The 22758-nt window shown below is 37.1% G+C and overlaps 1 protein-coding gene and 1 long non-coding RNA gene across 3 annotated transcripts in view; one reads left to right on the forward strand and one right to left on the reverse strand.

The window, feature by feature from the left end:
• TSHR (thyroid stimulating hormone receptor) overlaps window positions 1-22758 on the forward strand; it is a 46422-nt gene that overhangs the window by 10228 nt on the left and 13436 nt on the right. Inside the window, exons 2-7 of one of the 2 annotated variants that reach the window (XM_085580610.1) lie at window positions 949-1020; window positions 4057-4131; window positions 12964-13038; window positions 14185-14259; window positions 17033-17110; window positions 18094-18162. In XM_085580610.1, the coding sequence (XP_085436736.1) occupies window positions 949-1020; window positions 4057-4131; window positions 12964-13038; window positions 14185-14259; window positions 17033-17110; window positions 18094-18162 (444 nt within the window). The remainder of the gene's footprint in view (window positions 1-948; window positions 1021-4056; window positions 4132-12963; window positions 13039-14184; window positions 14260-17032; window positions 17111-18093; window positions 18163-22758) is intronic. The other variant, XM_085580609.1, reaches the window with a different exon arrangement.
• LOC146767375 (uncharacterized) lies at window positions 183-17036 on the reverse strand. Its single transcript, XR_014955708.1, has 2 exons — window positions 13468-17036; window positions 183-12466 (listed from the first exon to the last, which is right to left on the reverse strand). It is a non-coding gene; the product is annotated as an uncharacterized LOC146767375 (long non-coding RNA).

The following is a 22758-nucleotide window of genomic DNA, read 5'->3' on the forward strand; positions in this document are numbered from 1 at the left end:
GTATGCAAGTTCCAGAAGCTTGATAAGTCTCAAGATTATAATATATTTGTCTATGTAAATCAAATATAATTGTAGTAATCAGATACTTGGCATTGTGAAACAAAACAGAATTAGGAAATCATCCTAATTTGTTTCTTTTTTCTTTAACCATTGTTAAATAGCAGCTGGGGAAAAGTTTATCATCATTCTTGATTATTCTTCAAACTGTTCATTGACTGGATGTTCTGTAAGTGTATTCCCAAACTGTATTGGAAAACCAAAGATTAACAAAACCAGGTTGTAGCTATAAGTTTAACAGCTATTATAGGCTGATTTTCGAAAGCATTTCCTTCTTTCTTATTTAGAGGAGTGAGTCTGATGGAGATTCATTCTGTTAAGAGCTTGGCTGTTGATAAGTATCTCCCTCAAATATTGTGGGTTTTTCCAAAATCTCCTACACATGGGTAAGGTACATGCCGCCCCCACATGAGATGTTTGAGGTGGAAGAATGTACTATTAACTACAAAGAAAATGGAGAATTCTGGGGAGGTAGATGCAAGTGCTCAAATTCAATTTTGGCTGACATGCCTGAATTTTTTGCTCAGAAAGAAGTGTTGGATATCACTGTGGAGACTGAAATGACTAAAAGAATTCTCTTAATACTTCAATAACTTCAGTGGGCAAATATGTTTTGCTGGCCATGCTCTGGAGTTTCAGAAAGTCCATTGTCACCACCAACTCCTGAGTTCTTGGGAGGGATGATGCAGACAGCTGCAGTTCAGATTGATTGCTCACACCAAAAAAAACAAGCCACATAATGAAACAGGAATAGAAATGAGGCAAAGATGACAACACGGAGAAAAGGCAAGATAAGAACAAAAATATTAGAGCAGAGCTGAAGCTGTGTAGGACCTTTTAATCTTAAATAGTCACCAAAGGATATTAACTGCCAAATTTTTGTTTCTCTAGGAGATTTTTGGAGACTCATCTAAGAAAAATTCCAAGTGATGCTTTTTCCAATCTCCCCAACATCTCTAGGATGTAAGTTCTGTTCAGTTTCTGATATATTCTTTTAAATTTTTGTTAAAAATTACTCTCCTTCTCCAAAATTCTGTCTTTGTGTGTAAAAATTTATGAAATGAAAATATTAGGGTACGTTGCTACCTCACCACTTACATTTTAGAATTGAAGGTAATAATTCTATTGTTTATAACCTGAACCAGTTATAGGAAGGCATTCTGTACATTTGTGAACAAGACCACTCCTCCTTTATTAAAGTTGATGTGATAAATAAAGCTATAAAACATTTTTTAGTTTGCAAATTACAGGAAATAATTTCATTCATAACAAATTAACATATTTAGTTGCCGGTTCTGGCTAAAAATGTGTTTCTAGCTGCCAGCATGATTTGTAGCACAACTCACTGGAGACCAGGGACATTTCTAGACTATAGATGGACTTTCCAAAACATTAATACTTGTGTGATGTAAGAGAGACTTCCATTGTGTCACTTCCTTTCTGTGCAAACATATGCATGGATATAATCCACAGAAGCAGAACCAGCTGCATCTACATTTGTCCCATTGAAGGTGGCTATGTTAAGGAAACTCACCTGTCCAACCATGCAGGAGCCACTCTGAGAGTCCCATTCACACCAATACCAGCTCGACCCCACATTTCCCATAGCAAAGTCTCAGATGTCCAGATATTTTAATGGTTTAATAACTAAATAAAAGGAAACAAACAAAGGAATCCCTGGGGTTTTACACCCTCGCAATTTAAGTGCCCCAGTGTCGGTGGTCCTTGGCTCCTGCTGTGTCTCTGTGCCCCTCAGCAGGCTGGGCCAAAGGACCCCTTTGTTATGCAGAGGGTCAGCACCAGTTCATGGCCCTGGCCTCGGGCTCCTCCCACCCAGAGCTCACCCTGCAGTGCAAACCCAGCTACCTGGGCTGGATGGATTCCTCAACAGCTGCCCTTGCACTGTACTGCTCCTTGACGTCAGCAGTCTTGAGAAAAAGTTGTCCCACATTTGTTGGTTCTTTGTTGCTGGCCCGTAATCTGTGAGCCTGTGCATGTCTGTGTGATGCAGTGAATTTCTCTGCCACCTCCCCAGAATCAGAGCCGTGTAATTTAGAAGAGACATCAGTCTGCTCATACAATCCAACAGAATGCACAGGGCTCTAACTTAACCTGCTGCTCAGCTTTATCTGTGGCCACTGTTAACTAATTAAGCCGCCTAATTAAGCAACAGGCCCATTTTTTTTTTCTTGTTCAGCTGTTTGTTACTAATGTAGCAATAGGAATTCTTGCCCTTGATCTCCCATGCAAGTCTCAATTCTATATGAGCTTTGCCTGAATAGCTGAGGATTACCATTTAAGAGTTCATTAAAAAGGTCTTTGGGGGAACATGGTCTGCCTATTATATTTAATAGTTTAATCCAGGTATACTGAAACAAAGACTTCCTAAAATCCTTTTAAGTATTTCTTCTTGGATATCTGTGCATCTCAGCTTAATCAGATAGATGGGGTATTGTTTAGGGTTCTTTTGGAGAGGGAGGAATATCCCTCAAATGATGCATAGTATTATATATAAAAAGGATAAACTTAGTTTAGAACAGAGTTTGATTCAATATAAAAGGGTGTCAGCCCTTCTTTGGCTCCAAAAGCTCCAGTGACAATTTAAATTTGAATAGTGTCAATGCCCATCTGGATATTTCTTATAGCATTACTCCTACTACAAAACATGAACTCCCACCCTCTTGATAAAAACTTCAGTTTAGGGAATCAGCACCTGTGTTTTTACTACAACTTTTATGTGTATGTCTTGGCCTCTAATGTACCACATCTCATTTGCCTCTCTCAGCCCATAATTTCTGTGCAATGAAAACTGCAATGAAAATTACCAGATCATTCCTGGTTTTGCAAATTGATCTAGAAAATGTTCTGAAGTTTCAACAGGGGAATATATACTGTGTTTAATGTTCAAAATACAGCAGTTAGTTTTGCTATATGGTGTCTACTTATATGATTTCCACAAATAAACATGTTTTTTTATCTGTACTGAACAGAAAATTTAGTTGTCCTCTTTATGAACTTTGTTTAAACAAAAATTTAAAGCTACAATTTCTCTTAAATGAATGCATGTCTGTGTACTCTTGATAGCCAGAAGTAGAGATTTTTTTCTCCCTGTGCTGCTTTCCCACATGAGAGAAAAACATTTTAATTATGTGCTTAATTGCAAAGCTAATTGTCAGAAAGGCGTTATTGAATAAAAGAAGTTTTATAGGATATTCAAATGTAATTGAAGTTTCTGGTTTACACTCTTAATAAGGCAAATACACTACATCTTGGTGTAAGGGCTTCACCTGGTGTTTTCTGCTGACTTAGGACATATTGAACATCCAGTTTTTTTAAGGTGAAGGATAAGGAACATTTTTTCTGGGTTTAGGATGAGGCTTTGGGGTCACATTCATGAGTATCTCACAAACACCCGGTCTGTAGCTCCTCAAAGTGCTTTCTCCACAGCTTCTCCACACAAAGGGGCATCCCACAGAGCTCTCTGCCAGCAGCCCCATGTAAAGCACAACTCCCCTGTGTAACACAGTGCCTTTCCCACCCTGTGCACCCTGCTGTCCCACTGCCACTGCCACCACACAGCTCACATGTACCTGCACCTCCTGTGCTCCCCAGTGCCAGCTCCTGCAGCACAGCCTCACCTCAGTTTCCATTGCCTTACCTGCTCCTGGTTGTCCTCTCCTGAAGTGCCCCACATGTCACTGAGCTGCTCTCCAGCAGCAGCAGAGGACAACAGGGGCAGCTGATGGGCAGCAATACAGGGGATGCTGAGGTTAGAAAAAAGCGAAGGTGGAGAGAGGGAGAAGGAAGAAAATAAGGGCTGGGAGAGGGGCTCATGGCTGGTGCCAAGCATTGATCTGATTAAAATCCTGCTCTCTTTCTGAGTGTCATCATAGCTGGATGAGAAAAATAATGAGATGCCAAATGAAGGGGCACCATGGGCACTAGCTGTGGCTTCCCAGTGTCTCAGACCTGTGTATTTTTCTGTTTGCTGGTGTTTAGTTACATCTCTATAGATGAAACACTTCAGAGTCTGGAGGCCCATTCCTTCAACAGTTTAAGCAAAGTCACTCACATGTAAGTATTGTAATTAAATAAATTAATATAGCGATAAGATAAATTTGGAATGTGTGAAAGTAGCATACATTATGATGTTCATCATTCCTGTCTCCTATGTAGCTAAATATACCTTTTTTCATTTCCTTTCTTCATAATGTGGGTCAGTCTGTCTCTTTTTTGATCTTATTTCATTGTGCTTGTTTTCCATACACCTGTTTGGTTTCCTTCTGTGTCTTCCCATAGAAATTTAGGTAATGTAGTGAGAAACTAGTGGGAGTGCATCATGAACTTGATGTCAAGTTGAAATAAAATGGCAACTAAGAATTATTTCTGTCAATTTACTGCAGGTAAAACAGTAATATAAGCATCAGAAATAAAATCAGAAGGACCAAAGCACAAAGCAAAATAGCACTAGCTGGAGACATGAAGAATGAGTAATCATTCTGAAAGTGCACTAGTAAAATGAAGTTTGTTTATATGGTTATGAAATGGAACAAGAATATTGTGGAAAAAGTCTTCTGAGAAGTGTTTTTGCACCTTTTTGTTCTCATGTTCAGACCAATCCACACCAAGTGACACTCTAAGGGCAGTTACAGAACTGGTGGGATGAATCCAGAGAATTGTCACCCATCACAGCCCTGTCAAAATGAGAATGCAATGGATTGAGTAGAGAGCTCCATAGGATCCATCCCATATCTGGTACTCTTCCATGTTTCCATTACTGATCCAAAGAGGGATTGGGAAGTGTGCCACTGTTGTAAAGCTCAGCTGAATTACAGTTTGGCATATTTCAGAGATTTTTGTTTGCAGAGATTCCATGGGAGAGGACTGTTCATCACCATGGATCCAGAAAACATGGTCAGAGAAAAGTCTTGTGTCCAGAAAGAAAACATGCCAGAGGCAGATTTATTTTTTAAGATTGTTGCAAGAGGTGAAAGCTACCACCCATTTTCACACTAATGCTTGTAAAAGTGATAATAATGTTAAAGTTGATTAGACGAGATTCATGGCAGCCTCTAGGAAATATATTCCTATGGCTGGTGTAAATAAACACTAGAATTGTTTTCCTGAAGACATTGTCTCTACCACTGCAGGCCTTTAGGTCTTTATGATCTGAAATTCCATAGATCTATTTAATCTTCACTCAGGGAAACAGATTGAATTAGATGATGATTTAACACTGCTGTATTTTCTATTATTTTTTTTCCTTTTACTTTACACAGTGTGAATCAGAAAGACTAACAAAGTTACAGGAGAAACATATAATTATTGTTAATGAAGATAAAGAGAGAAACTAATGCTGGAAAATGTGACTCCTCTAGAGTATATGAACCTGACTGGCATATCTAGAAGCAGAATGTGAGGATCCTGAGATCTGCTTCAGGCCAACAAAATGCTCCAGTAGTATTCCCAACTTTCACAGCAAGGCTTTGGTGTGATATCAGTACTTACCTTTGGTTATAATATCACTTCCTATTCTGTAGATGTTTTATTCCTAAGCTGGTCGTGTCCATGTTCTCTCTTCCTCTCTCATAGTTGTTGTGTCTTTAAAATTTCTTGTTTAACACAAATGAACATTTAATAAAACATTTACTGGCAGCACATTTTATCAACAATAAATTAAGCATCTTCTACTATGCACTACAAATTCATCTTATGGTGCTTCTTTTGTGGTTCACCATATTAGAAATTAAAGATAAAATGCTCCAGAAAGCTCCAAGATCACACCCACTCCAGCCTCCGGGCCTGGATGTGTTGTCCATGACTGGGAAGCTGCAGGTCTGTGCAGGAGTCACCAGAGTTCACAGGCACCTACTCTCATGTCAGCCCTGGCACAGGCTTGTGGGGAGGCCACGGAGGAAATGCTTCCTGTTCCACTACACAAGGGTATGGTAGTGTGGGACCCCTTGTATTTCTTGTAAAGCACTTCCAACAGAAACTGTAGACAGACATACAAGATAACTTTTTTCTGCACAAGAGCCAAACATATCACATAGAACAAGACATCAGAACTCTGCTCACAAAAGTTATAGGAAAACCCCAAGACTTTGCAGATAGTCCACAAAGAAGGGTCACCTCTACCACTTAAAAGTGCTTACCAGGTTTATAAAATCTGTTTGGAAGTAAGGCACATGTATAATTTAATCAAGGAATATCTAAGTATCTGGCAAGTTAGGCAGTTGCATACAAGCTGTGAAAGAAAGCAATTTATAGATTGATAATTTTTGTGAATTATTTCTATAACTCCTGATTTGTTAAAACCTATCACTGTTGAGTTTGATTTACTTTCCAAACAGCAGGATAATACAGGGATAAATGTGCAACTTGTGCTAAGCATTAATTTAATGTTCTCAATTTACATAGTATTCTTAAAGTATTATTGCTAAAATAATACTAGGTTAAGATTATCACAAAGTACTTTAAAGGAGGTTGAGATTAACAGTTTTGAAAAGTCATTTCACAGAGTTTTATTTTTGCAACTTGTTTTTCTTTGAACTTTCATAAAGTGCAGCTTTATGTAAATAATCTTTTTGCCCTGAAACTTATACATACAGTTTCATTCTCAAAACATTTGTTTTTAGACATGAGAATTTTTCAAGAGAAAGTTCAGTGTTTGTGTAAGGGAGAAACTAATGCTTTGCTTTAAGCCAAGTGTTATGTGAATAGGCATCCTGTGTTCATTATGATCTGCCTGCCATGCTTAGTTAGTGCACTTCAGCCTTGATCTTCAGCAACCCATTTTCTCAGTCCTTATTTGGTACATGTGCCTCTGTCCTGACTTTCTGCTCCTTCCAGACCTCAGCTCTTTAGACATAGGTCATATTTTTATGCATCTATGCCTTTCAAGTACTGAGCAACTTCTGCAAACTAAGGATACTGACCACCTGCTGTATTTTAATGAGCCACATCTCATTTTGCTGGTAATTAATGGCAAAATTTCCACTCTATGAGGATATAAATAAAGAACAAACTTCTTGGTTTTTTTTTTCTCCCCCATTGTGTTAAATTGGTCTCACAATGGTTTCTTGTTTCTTCTTTTTGTATTTACCTTTTTTAAGTACATCTGTTTACGAATTCAGCTCTCTCTCATACAATTACATTAGTATGCATTTTTTGTAAATGAAATTGTGAAAGGGTCTGATTAACAATCAGTGTCTCTGTGTAATTGCCTTACTAGTAGAACTGAAGCTTTGTAACATTACACTAAATAGAAACCTGTTGTAATTAAGTGCCTCTTTCTCAGGAAGACATTCCTGCAAACAGAAGCTCAGAACCTCATTATTTCTTTTTCTCCTTTCTCTGTGTCTGGCTCGCCCTCCCCTGGTCTCCCTACTCTTCTTCTCTTAACTCATAAAGCATATGAGTTATACTACCTTATAAAAAGCCCTCTCAGCACTTGGGAACAAGGCCAAAGGTTATGGTTCAAGTGCCTTGCCCTCATATATGTGACATAATTTGGAGAGCTGGTGGGGGACTCTGCAGCTCTGCACTGAGACGGAACCAAGGGCCAGAGCAGCCCCAGCATCCTCTGGGTGAGGGCTGCACTTCTCTTGGATAGCTCGTGATGCCAGGCCATGGGATTCAGCACTGCAAGAAGAAGAGAGAAGCAACTGGAGAGGAAGACTGAAGAGATTTGTGGGGGAGTACTGTGTACATGCAAGAATTTCAGAGCTGGGATAAGTGCTGTGCAAAAAAATCTTTTTAAAATATGCAATCTGGAGGTAGGGAGTAGACTGTTGGAGCCTGAGCCAGTTTTCTGGGGCCAGTGTGCAAAGGCTTAACAGGTGCATGCAGATGAAATAACATGGATGGTTTGGCTGCAGGGGGAGAATAAAACATGGAAGTAGATGCACAAGTGAGAGAAGGTAAAGTAGCTACTAAGTCTCAGAAGGTAGAGAGGAGGACCCAGGTTATTACAAGACAATGAAAAAAAGATTATTTAAAACATTTCACAATTGTTGACCTGGATATCCTTAGTCTTTGTAGGTATCTCAGCACAATATAACATGGTTATATTGATACTCTAAAGCCAGATTTGCAATTTCTGAATTTTGGGCTTAAACAGACTCAAGAATGTATCAATATTGCAAGGCAGGTATGAAAAACACATCTGGTAAACAAAATTTAGATTCCACTTAAATAGGTAAATGTTTGTGCTTCTTTTAATGTTACCAAATTTGGATAGAATTTTAAGTAGCATATTAACCTTTCTGAAAGTTAGCTGGCAAACATATGTCTCAATTAATTAATTAGCCCAATATTTGAATAGTTCTTACTATTAGTTTCATTTTTAGATTAATTTGGATTTGAAAGTAGTTATAGCTTTGCAACTAAAGATAAGCTCAGAGTTATTTGTAAGTCTTGACACATATCTTTATATCATCAAGGGACTTTCTCTGCACATCCATTCTTGATGCAATGAAGTTTTTTGTGTGTTTTCATTAAAAAGGAAAAGTGAATTGCTGTTCTTGGACAGTCAGGTGGTGATTTGATTGTGACCTGGTAAATTTTTAATTCCTAGTCTGAGTGCCAGAAGTAAAATTTCAAACATCAAGTGTTTTTTAAAGCACAAATAAGCCAGTTTTTAAATGGTTTCTGTACTTACAAGAATAGAGTTTGTAAAGCAACTTTGAATACTTTTGTAAGTACTCCACTCTCTTAGCTTGTGGGTAAGTAGCACCATACTTTTTTTTTTTTTAATGAGCATCTCTAAGTTAGTTCAGTTAGGACTGAAAAGTGAAATGATTGTTCAGTGCACCTTTTGCCTTTTTGCATCAATGGTCAATAAAAATACCTACTAACTGTCTCAGGTTTTCTGATATCTTAAAAGCACTTAATGCCCAGAAGGACTCAGAATTTTAACACTGCTGTATGCCATGATTGTTCTATTTGTACAGCGTGTCAAAGCTGGGTTTTGACACGCAAAAGTTTGTGTATCAAAAGTAATTTAAAATCAGCTCTCACAGACACTTAGATTTCTGGAAACTAGCTTATTAGGCATTTTAAGTATACTCTTTGGCTTTTTCGGTATTTTAGGCAGCTTAAACTACTAATAGTTTTCCTAGACCTGCTTTTTAAAGAACCATAACTTTTTAATTTCATGAGTTTCAATATTTTTAACTCACCAATTCATAGAAGTCAAATGATAAAAGTACAAATGCTGTTTAATGAATTTACTGATAATCAACATGTTCCTCTATCTTTATGGACTTTTTGGAATTAATCTTTACACCATAACAGTCTTTTGATTTGAAAATTACAGTCATATAACATTTATGTGCCTTTGAGTATATTACTCATGATTGATTACTGTAAAAGAAATTGTGAAATGCAGTTTGTCCTGTTAATTGATGAGATCAGAACTATTCAAATATCTTTCCTCCTTACAGGCTTAACTTCATGGGCTCTAATATTAATGGAGCAATATATACACTTTAAATCTGTGATTTTATGGAGGAATTCCTTCCAGTACTCTAAGTCTAATTGTGTCTGAGTATTTAAAACAAGGACAGCAGTGCAGTTCATGAATGGAAATGAATTTGAAGATCTGTGGGAAGGCAAGGGTTGGAAAAGAGAAGATTGGCAAGACGAGAGAAAAATAAATCAGATTAGAATTGTTTTCTTTCAGAAACCAAACTTGCAATGAAGAGATGTTAGAAAACAGTGTCAGAGAATTCATATATCTGTGTTTGTTTTGGTTATTTTTTGTCTACTAAAGAAATGAAATTTTCTCACAAGATAACAGAAAATTGTGAAAGACTTCAAAGCATTCTTCTTATAGAATTGGAGCCTCTTTGTAAGCAGGGTAAGGAGATAAGAAGTGCAGGAGATTGTAAAACACAGCCCAGTGAAGATTTGCATGTGTTCCAGGCCCCCTTTGATATGTAAGGAGCACTCAGGCATCAGTGTGTTTTGTCCCTGCTAATATGAGCCTAGCAGTCCATGTGTCTCTACTTGATTTTTTTGAATCCTCCAGCCAGCAAGATGATGGAATGAATCTACTCTTTGCATTTCAGCTGTGTGTCATGGTCATCTTGGTGTTACCTGCATTTACCCACGGCACACAAGATCTTTCTCCTTTTCATCCAGATAAAATGAGAGGCCACATATTCAGGCCAGTCAAATGCAGGATGCACATTTGACTGGACTAGAAGTAGGGAAGATTGGATTTCCATCCTCTTTTTTTTTAAGTGTAAAACTCACTCTTGTCAAAACGCCTTTTATTTTTATACCTCTCTCATCTGTTTTGACAAGACACTTCTAAGCCTGGCTGTCTGCTCCACAATGGCCCTCTTCTTCCTTTTGGGCTTTAAGGCACCTCTGCAATACAAAGTGTAGGATGAATTGCAAGTATGAATACAGTATATATTAAGCATACTTCTTTTTGAATCCAAGCATTACCAGTTCAAGAAAATTGAACAGCAGGGATATAAACCTTTTCCCAGTGTTCAGTTGAATCATATTGATTCCCTCACTCACATTATTTAAGATTTTCTCTCATTACTGTGTTGTCTCATCTTGCTGTTTAAAGTATTTTATTCCCAGATTAATTAGCTTTTCATTTGCCTTTTTTAATCAGCAAATGTCCTCTCATGGCCCAATTACTTAATAAATTTAAATTGTCTCATTACATTATTTTGTTCTTTTAATTTTAGTACCATCTGCTGATTTTGAATTCTTATTTCCAGTACCCTTATCCAAATAATTTAAGCAGAATATTATGAATAACAACAAACCAAAACCTGAAGACTCTTTGATACTCCAATGCATTATCCATTTCCAGGCTAAAGGCTGAAGACTGTCTTTCCCTGGAATATGCTTGGTCCACAGAGGATTATCAGGCCAGGAAGCTCACAAGTCCAGCATTTTGAAAGCAGTCATTGATGGAAAAAACATGTCAGTTAACATTTATGAAGCAAATTCCAGTGTTGGGAATGTGATAGCTACATAACTAATAAAATAACTGGAGAGAAGCAAGAAACTGACACTGAGAGAATTTCTTTTAAATACGGAAACACAGCTACAGTTCAAAGTAGCTAACAGATGTGAATAGTTGAATGCAGCACTATAGTAGCAGTACTAGAGCAATTAATGACATCAATTTAACATGCAAGTAAAAGGGGAATCCTCATTTCCCTGCAGTGTTTTAGTAAACAGAGAGAAAACTTATGACTAGAAAGGTGAAGCAGAACTGTTTTGTCAGTACAACAATATATGGAGAGATTGAAGTCTTTGTACCAGTGTCTACATAGTGATTTGTCTACTAACTTCTGCCTCTTTTCTCACTTCTATTTCTTAGACAACTTGTCTGGGTTGATTTTATCCTATTAAAACAATTCCAGAGTTAGAGGTAGTTTTAAATCCCTATTTTCTGATTCTTATATTATATAGATTACTTGGCACACTTAGGCCATGGTAAATTAAATACTACTGGTTTCTGCCCACTGGGTCTCTGTCCAGTAGCAGCACTTCTTTGACTTAAGGCTGGAAGATCACCCACATAACCTGCACCACCATACCATCTAAATCTGTCATCTTTATCAAATTTCCCTTTATAAATAGCTAGAAATGTTTTCTTCAGACCCATTGCTCCACTGCTAGTATCAGAAGGAAGCCTAGCACCATTCTTTCAATATAGTTTCTATTTTAAGAAAGGCTGAGAGTTGTTTCAGCAGTGTTATGAGACCAGTGTCCAGAGCTGATTTAAACAAATAGAAGGAAATATGCAAAACCATCCATACCCTTCTGGAATCAGTAAAGAGTCCAAGAAATTAAAATTATGCATGTGATGGGGGAGGGCTTTTTAAATAAAATGTGAAAATTGGTAGGTCTCTTGAATCTAATTAATACTGAGAATTTCGGTAGAGTCTGCTTGATGCAGCCAGACTGCTGGTTGTTGTTATAGATAGAAAATAAAGAAATCTGCTAGAAAACAGAGGAATTAGAAATATTGAGGGAAATTGTACTATAGGAAGAGACAAACATTTCAGAAAAATGAGGAAGAGTAATGACTCCTGGCAATGATGGTGGTGGCTGGAGGGGCAGCAGCCTCACCAACACACCTACAGAAAGCACCATCATGGCCACAGCTGTGATTAGTGTCAGGCTGGTTTTTCAACATGTGCTGACTAAAAAGCCATTTGCAGACCAAGCTGTCTCTTGGGTAGAAGTGTTGAAAGACTTAACTGTGGACAGGAGATATAAGGAATGAAATCTATGTTATGTCTTGCCTTGTTATAAAGCAAAGAGATATGCTATCCTCTCTACTGCTGGGCATGCCTATGTAGTGAATGCTGTGTCCAAGTCTCAGAACAAAGTTGATTTACGTCACTGAGCCATCTCTTGTTGAGTTCTGTAAAAGGCACAGGAAAAAATAATACAAAATACTGTCAGACCCATGAAGAAAGTAAGCAGAAAAATGGTACATAAAATTATAAGGTGCATAGATGGTTATAATTTGATAGGATTATTATATAAAAAGACTGAAGATTTTACTTTTGTTCTTTTTACTCAATGTTGCAGACTCAAAAGCCTCACCATGTTCAAAGTAATAGCCATTACCACAGGATATTTGTTTTGATTTTAGGACCATGCAGACAAAGGATTCGTAACCAAATCTTAGGTACTTCTTATCCTCTTGCTTCAAAAGGCCAGTCCCCAGGATGGCAAGATGGCACCTATCCAGATGATAATGCATCATTGTAAGATTGCTCTGGCCTTGAGCTAGTGCTATCCAGTACAAAAAGCTTGTTGCAGGAGTTAGTTCCCTGAAATTTAATTTTAATATTGCTGATTTCTGTTCTGATACATTATTAAATATTAATTATCAATATTCCTTCCTTTTTACAGTGAAATTCGAAATCTTAGAAACTTGGATTACATAGATCCAAATGCCTTTAAGAACCTCCCACTTCTGAAATACCTGTAAGTATTCAGTACCTGTAACAGATTGGCACTTAAATCTCACAGATGGCTCTTTACATGATAGCAGTTTTGTTAGCTTGCATTTGATTTTGGAGCTGACTGTCATTTTTTCCCCTGTTCTTCATTCTAATGACAGAAAGCCAGCACAGGCAGGGGTCAGAACTCTTACTACTTTTGTGAGAAAGGAAAACATATTCACAAATTCATCAGTAGTTTTCCCATTTGTTTTATCTATTAAATATCTAGAACACACTGATATTCCATAGCAAAATTCCACAGCTAGCTCTTTTCTTAAGTGCTGTCTTACTCTATTTTTGTAGGAAATAGAGGAAAGAAGGGACACAACAGATATATACATGTATTTAGTATTTATTACACATTTACACAGGGTTTTAAAGCATACCTGCCAGCCAAATGTGAAAATCTCACCTGTAGATACCTGATTTCATATGACCTCTATGGCAGAAAGAAATCCTGAAAGTTTCCCATGATTTCCTAAAGAAACTTCTGTGATTTTGAGTAATATTTGAAAGAAGGGCTCCATGTGTTGGTGGTGGGGGCAGTGGCAAGGAGGAAAGATTTGTCCAGGTTTTTCCTATAGATGTGAAAGCAATAAAAAAATAAAGTAGCAAAAAATTCCGTTTTAGGAGAATAGTTTTAAAAATTGAGAACTACAATTATTTTCAGTCTATAGGAGTTCATAAAGAATGGACTTTAAGCACTTCACATTTTAAGACAGTTTCCCTTTTTAGAGCTATATGAACAACTCTTAGCCTCAATGAAAGATAGAGGATTCAGGGGTCCAGACTACTAACTGAAGTGGTTTTAATGTCCCAAGTTAAAATAAACCAGAGTTTTAATTATTTTCTTCCTATCAACCTCAGAAGATGCTTCCCTCTGCAGATATGCTTGGCTGTCTTATTAATATGTGTTCTCATTTTTTAGATTCTATCATTTATCGTAAGTCTGGCATTTTTAATTTTTAATATTGTTCTTCAATCCTTCTGTTTTGGACAGCTGATTATAAATTAATTGATTGACAATAGAGAGAATGCAATAACCATCCTGCTCTGTTAAACACTTCAAATACATTGCTTGTTGTTCTTCAGTGATGCAGTAATTCTTTCTGTTTCTCATGTCTTTCAGTGGTATTTTTAATACTGGACTCAAAGTATTTCCAGATCTCAACAAGATCTATTCATTTGATGTGAATTTTTTGCTGTAAGTATCTGTCCTCACAGCTGGTTAGAATATTGCCAGCCTCAGACCACAAGAAAACCTATAATGAAGGTTTCTGGTTTTGAGAAAAATATCATTTAACTCTGACAAAGTGGTTTTCCTCAAGCAATATTTCAATGATCATTAGCACAAATCTAGAAAACGCCAACTCACCTAGCACTACACGTTTGACCTGAATTAGAGACATGATACACAGCACGTTCATGATACACAACTTCTACAGGCCCTTTGCTTTTATTTTGGTTTTTGTTTTGCAATGGCTGTGCAATACCTGAATTAATATCAAGTCAGAATTGTGTGATGTTAGAAGGATGTATGAGCTGGCATACATCCTTCTAACATCAAGTCATCCTATCAAAATTCTTCAAACAAATTTGTGCTGGCATGGTGAAGCAAATTGCAAAACAACTTCTTGAAGAAAGAGAATGAGAATGAGAATGGGGACAAGGAGGTCTCCCACTATTATCCTTAGAGGCATTTCAAAAACAAAAACAAATAAAATAAGCAGGAGTTTCTTGTTATTTAAAAAGCACAGACAATATCCACATGTGTTAATCTAAGTTAGAATTTTGGTTTGTAATCAAGCTGAGGAGGAAGAGTACCACACATACTTGCAGGCTGACACAAGGTAAAAGTATCTTGGTCACTTCTTGGTCCCAGAGAAGAGTTAGGAATCTTATATTGTAGAAGTTTTCAGCTGGAAGAGGCTTGAATGCTGGATGGGCTAGGCAAAAGGCAATTAAAAATGAGAAGTGTTATGTTAGAAGGTGATTTGCAAAGATGTGATTGATGATCCACTGCAGGCCTTGTTTCAGTGCTGCTAAGCAGTGTTTTTGGTCAAGAAGGGTCAGTTCCCACTGCATTCATGGTCTGCCACTGGCAAGATGAACTCGAAGAAATAGAGAAATGCTGGTTGTTTTGCTAAAAAGTATAGACCTGTAGGAAGCAGTGAGATGTTCCCTTCCAAGGATCTTCTGAGAGCAGAAATAAGCTTTGTTCTAACACATATTGACCTTGGCTGTAGGCCTCCAAGATTAAAACCCAAGTCAGAGCTCTGAGTGAGATGTAATAACTAAGATCTTAAGAACTATTAGGGAGTTTCTCAAAGATCAGAAGGGCTTCAGCTTGGATTGAAAACTCTGCTAGATCTACTTCTACATAGCAGAGAGAACCAAGAATTGAACAGGCTAGAGGAAACAAAGCAGTTTATACAACCGTCTTTGTTCTTACTTCCAACTAACTCAGTGCCTTTCTAAGTGGCAGAAAGCGAAATATTGTTTTACTTCTGTCTTGATATTTTTTTTTTATAGCGGTAACTAACAGAAGATAAATATAGGTCTTATCTGCTGCACAGAGTTTTTAAAGAATGGATCTATACTTTCAAGGAAGATATTTCTATTATATATGTTTCTAAATATTGCTATTCAATTAAAGAATTTTTGTTTCTTCAATCAAGGAAAAAAATGTTCTTCAAAAATAATAGATTTCTAAATAATGAATAAGGTATAGCTTGGGGGAAATCCATTCATTATGTTACTATTTGCCTTTGAGGTCAAGCAACTTACAAGTAAACATATATTTAGAAAAAAATGAACCAATCTGCAAAAAGTCAAACCCAAATAAATTGTGGTGGAAACCACCTATCAGGAAAAATTACTTGGAATGAAAATGGTTGTAGTATAATGCGAATAATGGTTGTAGTATAAATGCGAAGAATAATGATTCAGTGTTAGCACATATATATGCACAAATGTAGCACAGAAAAGGAATTAAGTTATTTCTGGCACATGGGTAATTGTTAGGACTTCTCAGCCCATGGACTTTATGCATGGGCCTTATTAGGCCATTCCTAATCTGTAAGCTGAAGAAAAATAAACCTTTGCAAAATATTTTCATTCCCAGACTATACTAATATTCAGAAAAAAATCAGAAAAAGGGCAATCAAAGGCTTTGCTCTGCCCTTTGTTTCTACCAGCTTTTTCCTCTCTCCTTTCTCCAGTTTAGTAACAGTAAATCTATTTAGTTTTCCTTTCTCTTTTTTGTTACAACAGAATTTTGGTCTGAAGATACATAGTATTTACTAAGACTGCAGAGTAGGATTTTAAAAAATTGTATTTAAGAAATGAGTAGTGAAACACTCCTTTGGATAAGAGGTGAGAAAAATCAGTAAGTTATTTCACTTACTTGTGAAAGAGATGTGCTAGATACACTTCTGTAAGGTAAAATGCCTCTGTCCTGAATAATGTAATATCTGACATCTGAATTTAGAGAGCAGGATATCAGCTCTAAAGCCACGTGGGTTGTTCCACTGACACTGCAGCTAATGTTTACTCACTCTGCTAATTCTCTGGCTCATGAGACCAGAGACCTTTCTGTGACATTAGCCAGTTATCACACAGGCTGGCACACCTCACCAGAACTACAAAACACATTTACCTCACAAGCTATCTTCCTGGGTGCTGGAATATGCTCAACTCTTCATCCTACATGTATCTTCTGGCCTTAGATATAACATAACAGGTTATTATTTTTAAACTTATTTATTTGAATAAATAGACTTAAATTTATAATATAATAAATATGGCAATGTTATTTATTTTATAATATATTAATAATAAAGTACATTTAAATGATTTAAATAATTATGTTTTAAACTTCTATTTATTATCAAGGCAGAGAACAATAATAACAAAGCTGTTCTCCAGATGCTCTGTTGGGCAGATGTTTGATTGTGATATTTTGTCTCCTTTTTCAGTGAAATTGCAGATAATCCTTATATGACTTCAGTGCCTGCAAATGCTTTCCATGGGCTTTGCAATGAATCTCTAACCCTGTAAGTTCTTCCAGTTTAAGGCATAAGGCAATCACCTCTCTGGTAATTGCCTATGGCAAAATGTTTAAAAATTAAACTACTCCTGTCCTACTCTCTAGTTTGTAACAGAGAAACATCACAGACATACAGACATATTCTAGTTTGCTAGTTTGATAAATTCTGTACTTTGACAGCTATTTGAATCAGTCCTGCTCTTTTCTTTAAACTGGCTTGACTAAAGTAGTGGGTTTTTATTATCCTAGTGCCAGTGAATGTTTATATTTGAAAAAAAATATCAAAGGAGAAAATTTGCAAAGTTCTCCCCCTGTAAAGCTTCATCAGGGTTATAACTGTGTCTAACTTTTTTTGCAACCTGAGTGGTACATACCATGGAAACATAATAGATGGCAAACATCAGAAGAGTCATATTTGAAAGAAAATTCCTAAATACAGTTCAGTAATGCAAGTCAGTCAATGTGAGCCACAAGAAAGGGCTGATGGGAGTGAAATTACTATAATGAGTTATGACCTGAACTGGGAGGAAGAGCATTAGAATGCAAACAGATGAATTCTAAAGAAATTCTAAAAAAAAATCCTTTTGCTCTAAGGGAGTAAAAGAATGAATTCTAAAAATTTAAGGCATGCCTGATCAGACCTTTTTTGCTAGTTAGTTCCTTTAGCCTTCCTTAATCAATTCTAGAAGGATTTTGTTTCCTTGCTTTTAGTTTAAGTGTGGGAAAATTATAGCAAAGTGGTCTAGTCTATCATTGCTATAAAAAGAGGTAGATGGCACATGCGCCACATCATATCCTTGATTTAGGTGCACTCAAGAACCCTTCTGGGCATTTGTTTAAACTTGCACAATAACTACTGCTTCTTCAAGAGATTAAATGTAAGCCACCCATAAAGGTGCTGTTGCAAAGGAAAATGATGCATAAGACGTTAGGTATTCATGTATTGAAGCAGGCCAGAATACACTGATATAATTTGTTCTTTGTTTGCAGTAAACTCTACAATAATGGTTTCACCAGTATTGAAGGCCATGCTTTTAATGGGACAAATCTGGATGCTATGTAAGTAGCAGGTAATTCTCTTCTTTCAGAAGAAAAAACCCAAACATCTCTGCTGATTTGAGGCTCTGAAATACGTATCCCTGTTTTAATCACTTTAAAGGAGCCAAGAGAGGATGTTAATTTCAGCCAGCAGTAACAGTATCATTGCTTAATGTCTTTTGCAGTGTGCTTTCATTTAGAATGTATATTTATAGCTCAGAAATAAAACCACAACAAGTAATTCCACTGTGAGTTTTGTTCTGGTTTGAAGCTACAGTAAAACTTCATTTGATCAGTACCTTTTCTAAGACAATTTGGAAGATAATTATGCCTTATTTTTAACAAGACTTATTGTGTTAGTAAGTGTAGCACTGATAATGGTAGCATTTTTTTGCACAGGTGTCACTTACCTGCAAAAAAGAGTGGTGTAAGATGCTGGGAGCAATTCAGAGAAACCAGACACTGGAAATGAGATGCACATCTCAAAAGCATGAATGAACCATTTCATATTTCCTTGCAACTTCTTATTGTATTTTCTGAAAAAATAATATTTAGTTAGTGAATATCTTTTACACCATACCCAAAATCATCTGCCTCAATCATTAAGAGAGATTAAATTTCAATTCTAGAGACTCCATTCACATGGCAGAGCTTACTCTTGTCCTACAGAGGCTTGACCAAAAAGTCTGTCACTCTCATGAGTAAAGAGATTTCTTCATCATGGGCTCTTAAATTAACCAGAGAGACATACAGAAAGATATAATTATTTTTTAGTACTTTATTTTAAATTAGGATTGAATTCTATAAGTATTCCATAAGAGCATCCTTCACATGGCCTAATCTTTCCAAACTGCCTATTTTAGCTTAGCAGCAAGCTAGACTTGCTGAAAGGTTTGAGTTAAACCAAAGACCTGGAATAGATTTGATTTTATTCACGCTAGTTCAGTTACTTTGAACTTTCACATGAAAAAGGAAGTTTTCCATGATGACATAGTGCTTGTACTGGTGCCCACAGAAATCGCAAGATGCAAAATATGGCAGAAATAAAGCCAGTGTCTTGACTGAATCCCTCTAAGCTGCGTGCAGCAATACTCAGAAACTCTACAAGCCTTAGCCAATATATGAACTGTGTTGGCTCTTCCATTTCTTACATTTTGACAAAACACAGGTTGGACACTATTTTTGTAGCAATTGTTCTTTATGCTTCTCTCATAGTATGCAGGTGCTATTGCTTCTGTCTTTGGAATTCTCCTTTTTATTAAAGAATCAAAGGAAAATGTTGTTTTAGAAGATCTGGAGTCCTAAACATCAGCTTTATTGAACTGGGATGGAGAGAAGCAGACAGCACATACTAGCCTCTGTAGATACTAAATGCTTATTTTTAGAAAAAAAAAAATTGTAATTAGTATTCTGTAAAGATATGTAAGTATTTTTTAAGGCTAAGAGTAGAGAGCTTTACAGAGACATCTGGACAGACTTGAGAGCCGGGCAATCACTATCCATATTAAATTTAACAAGAACAATTGCTGGATTCTCCATCTGGCACAGTGTAATCCTGGTTATATATACAAAGTGGGAGGCTGGAGAGCAGCCCCACAGAAGTAGATCTGGGGGTCCTGGTCACTGGCAACCTGAGCCAGCATTGCCCTGGCAGCCAGGAGGGCCAATCCTGTCCTGGGGTGCATCAGGCACAGAATCAACCAGCCAGGCAAGGGAGGGGATTGTCCTGCTCTGCTCTCCACTGGGACAGCCTCACCTCGAGTGCTGGGGGCAGTTTTGGGTGCCACAATATGAGCAGGATATCAAACCCTTAAATGTGTCCAAAGGAGAGCAGCCAAGATGGTGAAAGGCGTTGAGGGCAAGACTTAGGAGGAGTGGCTGTGGTAACTTGGCTTGTTCAGCCTGGAGAAGGGGAGCGTGGGGAAGGGATCTCGTGGCAGCCCACGGCCTCCTCGGGGGGGGCAGTGGAGGGGCAGGAGCTGATCTCTCTCTGGTGACCAGTGATAGGAGACAAGAGAACAGAATGAACCTGCACCAGGGGAAGTTCTATTGGACATTAGGTGAAGGTTCTTCACCAAGAGGGTGGTCAGTCCCTGGAACAGGTTCCCCAGGGGAGTGGTCACAGCACAGAGTTCAAATTGCATCTGGATGATGGCCATAGTCACGATTTTGTTTTTCATTGTCCTGCAAGGACTAGGGAGTTGTACTCCATAATGCTTATGGGTCCCTTCCAACCTGATATGTTCTACAATTTATGATCCTAAGTGAATCCTGGCAGAGACTGGCTATGATGCACTAGCCAATCAAATTTAAAAAGAAAAAAAACCAAACAAACAAACAACAGAATAACTAAAACTAGACTTATGTCCATGGGTTTACCTACCAGCAGTAAAAATGGTTTATTACAATAAACACGTTTCTCGTAATTAAATCATATGACATTTACTTGGAGCAGAGCACTATTCTAGATGTATAAGGCAAACAAGGGAGCTGAACATGAGTGATAAAGACTTTATCTGTTTGATAAACTATACTGAAATTTCTAAACTAATTTTCTGAAGTAGTTTGGTTACCATATGACAGGATAAAATATAATTTTGCTAAGTGCAAGCTTGGAGATTTGTTGTTTCTAGCAGCAGCATTAAGTTAATGTAAGAGGCAAATATTTCATTTTCTCTATTCTGACATTTCTAATTTGAACTCCTGTTTATCTACCACTGTATAGTGAAGGAAGTACCTGTTTTTCTCTGGGTCTGATCCAAGAGCATTTGAATTTAACATAAATAGGAGCAAAAACAAATAGAAAAAAGATGAGGGAAATTTGAATGTGTTTTAAATTACTATCTCAAGGACAAAAATAAGTTAAGAACCAAAATAATCAAAAAACAATAATAAATTTTTGGCAAACTATTAAAAGATTTCATGTTCCATCCATAAATCAGAAGACATTTTGGGAATCTTGGAGGCTATCTTCTACTATACATTATGCCTGTCTACCACTCTTGCAGTATTAAAAATGCCTATATAATTAAAGGAGGCCAAAATAATTAATGCAAGTACAGGTGAAAAACCATGGACATAGTGTTTGCATTATCATAATGAATAATAGCACTACCTAGTTGATCTTGTCATCCAACAAGGATCAGTGTTTAACAGCAAACCACAGTATTGCTGTGTAAGGTTTATAAGGGCAGGGAAGTCAGGAACCAGGAACGAAGGGCTGAATGACACTTTTACTGAAAAGCATTCATCTGACACTTGACTCCATCATCTTAACCCATCATTAAAGTCCTAAACTGCATCACTCCTGCAAAGTAGTGCTGCTGCACCAATGTTTATTTCTGTAAGGTAATTGATGAGGGAAGAAGAGTTTTAAAATATATTTTCAGCAAATGGCAAAATATATTTGTGATGAGCTTTTACAGAGCTATCTAAATTACTGAAGTGGAAAGTGTGAGATCTCAAAATCTAATCACAAAAATAAACTCCAAAAGAATATATTTGCTTTAGTATACACTTTCAGGGTTCACTTATAATTCTTGGCACAGCTCAGAGTTAAGAAAAACAATTGTGTGAAAAAATCGTATGATGAATCCTTAGTACTGCTCACTTGGCTCTTTTTTACCTGCTACCCTTTCTTTAACCTTCATTTCATAACCCAGCTGGATGCATATGTTTTACATAGCTCTTGAAATGTCTTGTTAGCATTTTGTGCCATCAGAAGGTCCTGCTCAGCATCCTGCAGTTATGTTGTTTTCTGCTGTGGTTGAGCCTTAACACAATATTCTTCCTACTGAAGAATACCTCTGACCCTGAGTCCATAGAGGCTTGACACAAGTATAGGTGGTTTACTGCTCTGACTGGATTGAAAAATGTGAAAAAGGGCCTTCATTTACTTACAGCACTACAAAACCATAAGCATCTCCTACTCCAGATTCTGCCCTTACCGCTACAGATTTCCTGCAGTTTGCATTGTGGTATTCATGTGTATCTTCTTGCCATCCACCAGCATCCCAAAATTTTGATTATTCTAGTGTCCCCACTGAGGCGAGATATTACACATCAACTATGTCATTTCTAAAACTTCACAACATGGAGGAAATTATTAATATATGTTGCTGCCACTGTTGTGGTTTGCTCTTCTGCAGGGAATTTAAATGACATTCTGTATCATTTAACTATCTGTAACAGGATTAATGGTGCTTTTAGAAGGAACTGACTCTACATAAGCTTTTTTTGGTCAAAAGCCTTATTCTTTCCATCTAAAAGCAGTACCTATCAAAATAAAAGGGCCTAAGCAACTGAAACCAATTAGCATCAGGAAATTGTACATTCTGATGGTTTGACTCATTGATGTGAAAACTGGCAGCTGACACTGCAGCCCCTCCTTAGTAACACATGGTTCTGTACTTCCCAAAGTCTCTAGCTGTTTCTATTGGTAACTTTGAAGATTTTTATCAGGCATATCAGCTATTATATTTCAGGTTTATTAGTCACAATGGTACACAAACATCAGGGGAAAATATTTCAAAATTAGACAAGCAATTAAGTGGTTGCATAATAGTGTCTAGTTACTAAAGCAGACAGGTTTTATTAGGTTAAGCAGTTTTTGTGTCC

The sequence above is a fragment of the Lonchura striata genome, chromosome 5, assembly GCF_050655825.1.
Source record: "Lonchura striata isolate lonStrDom1 chromosome 5, ASM5065582v1, whole genome shotgun sequence".
Taxonomy (NCBI): Eukaryota; Metazoa; Chordata; class Aves; order Passeriformes; family Estrildidae; genus Lonchura; species Lonchura striata.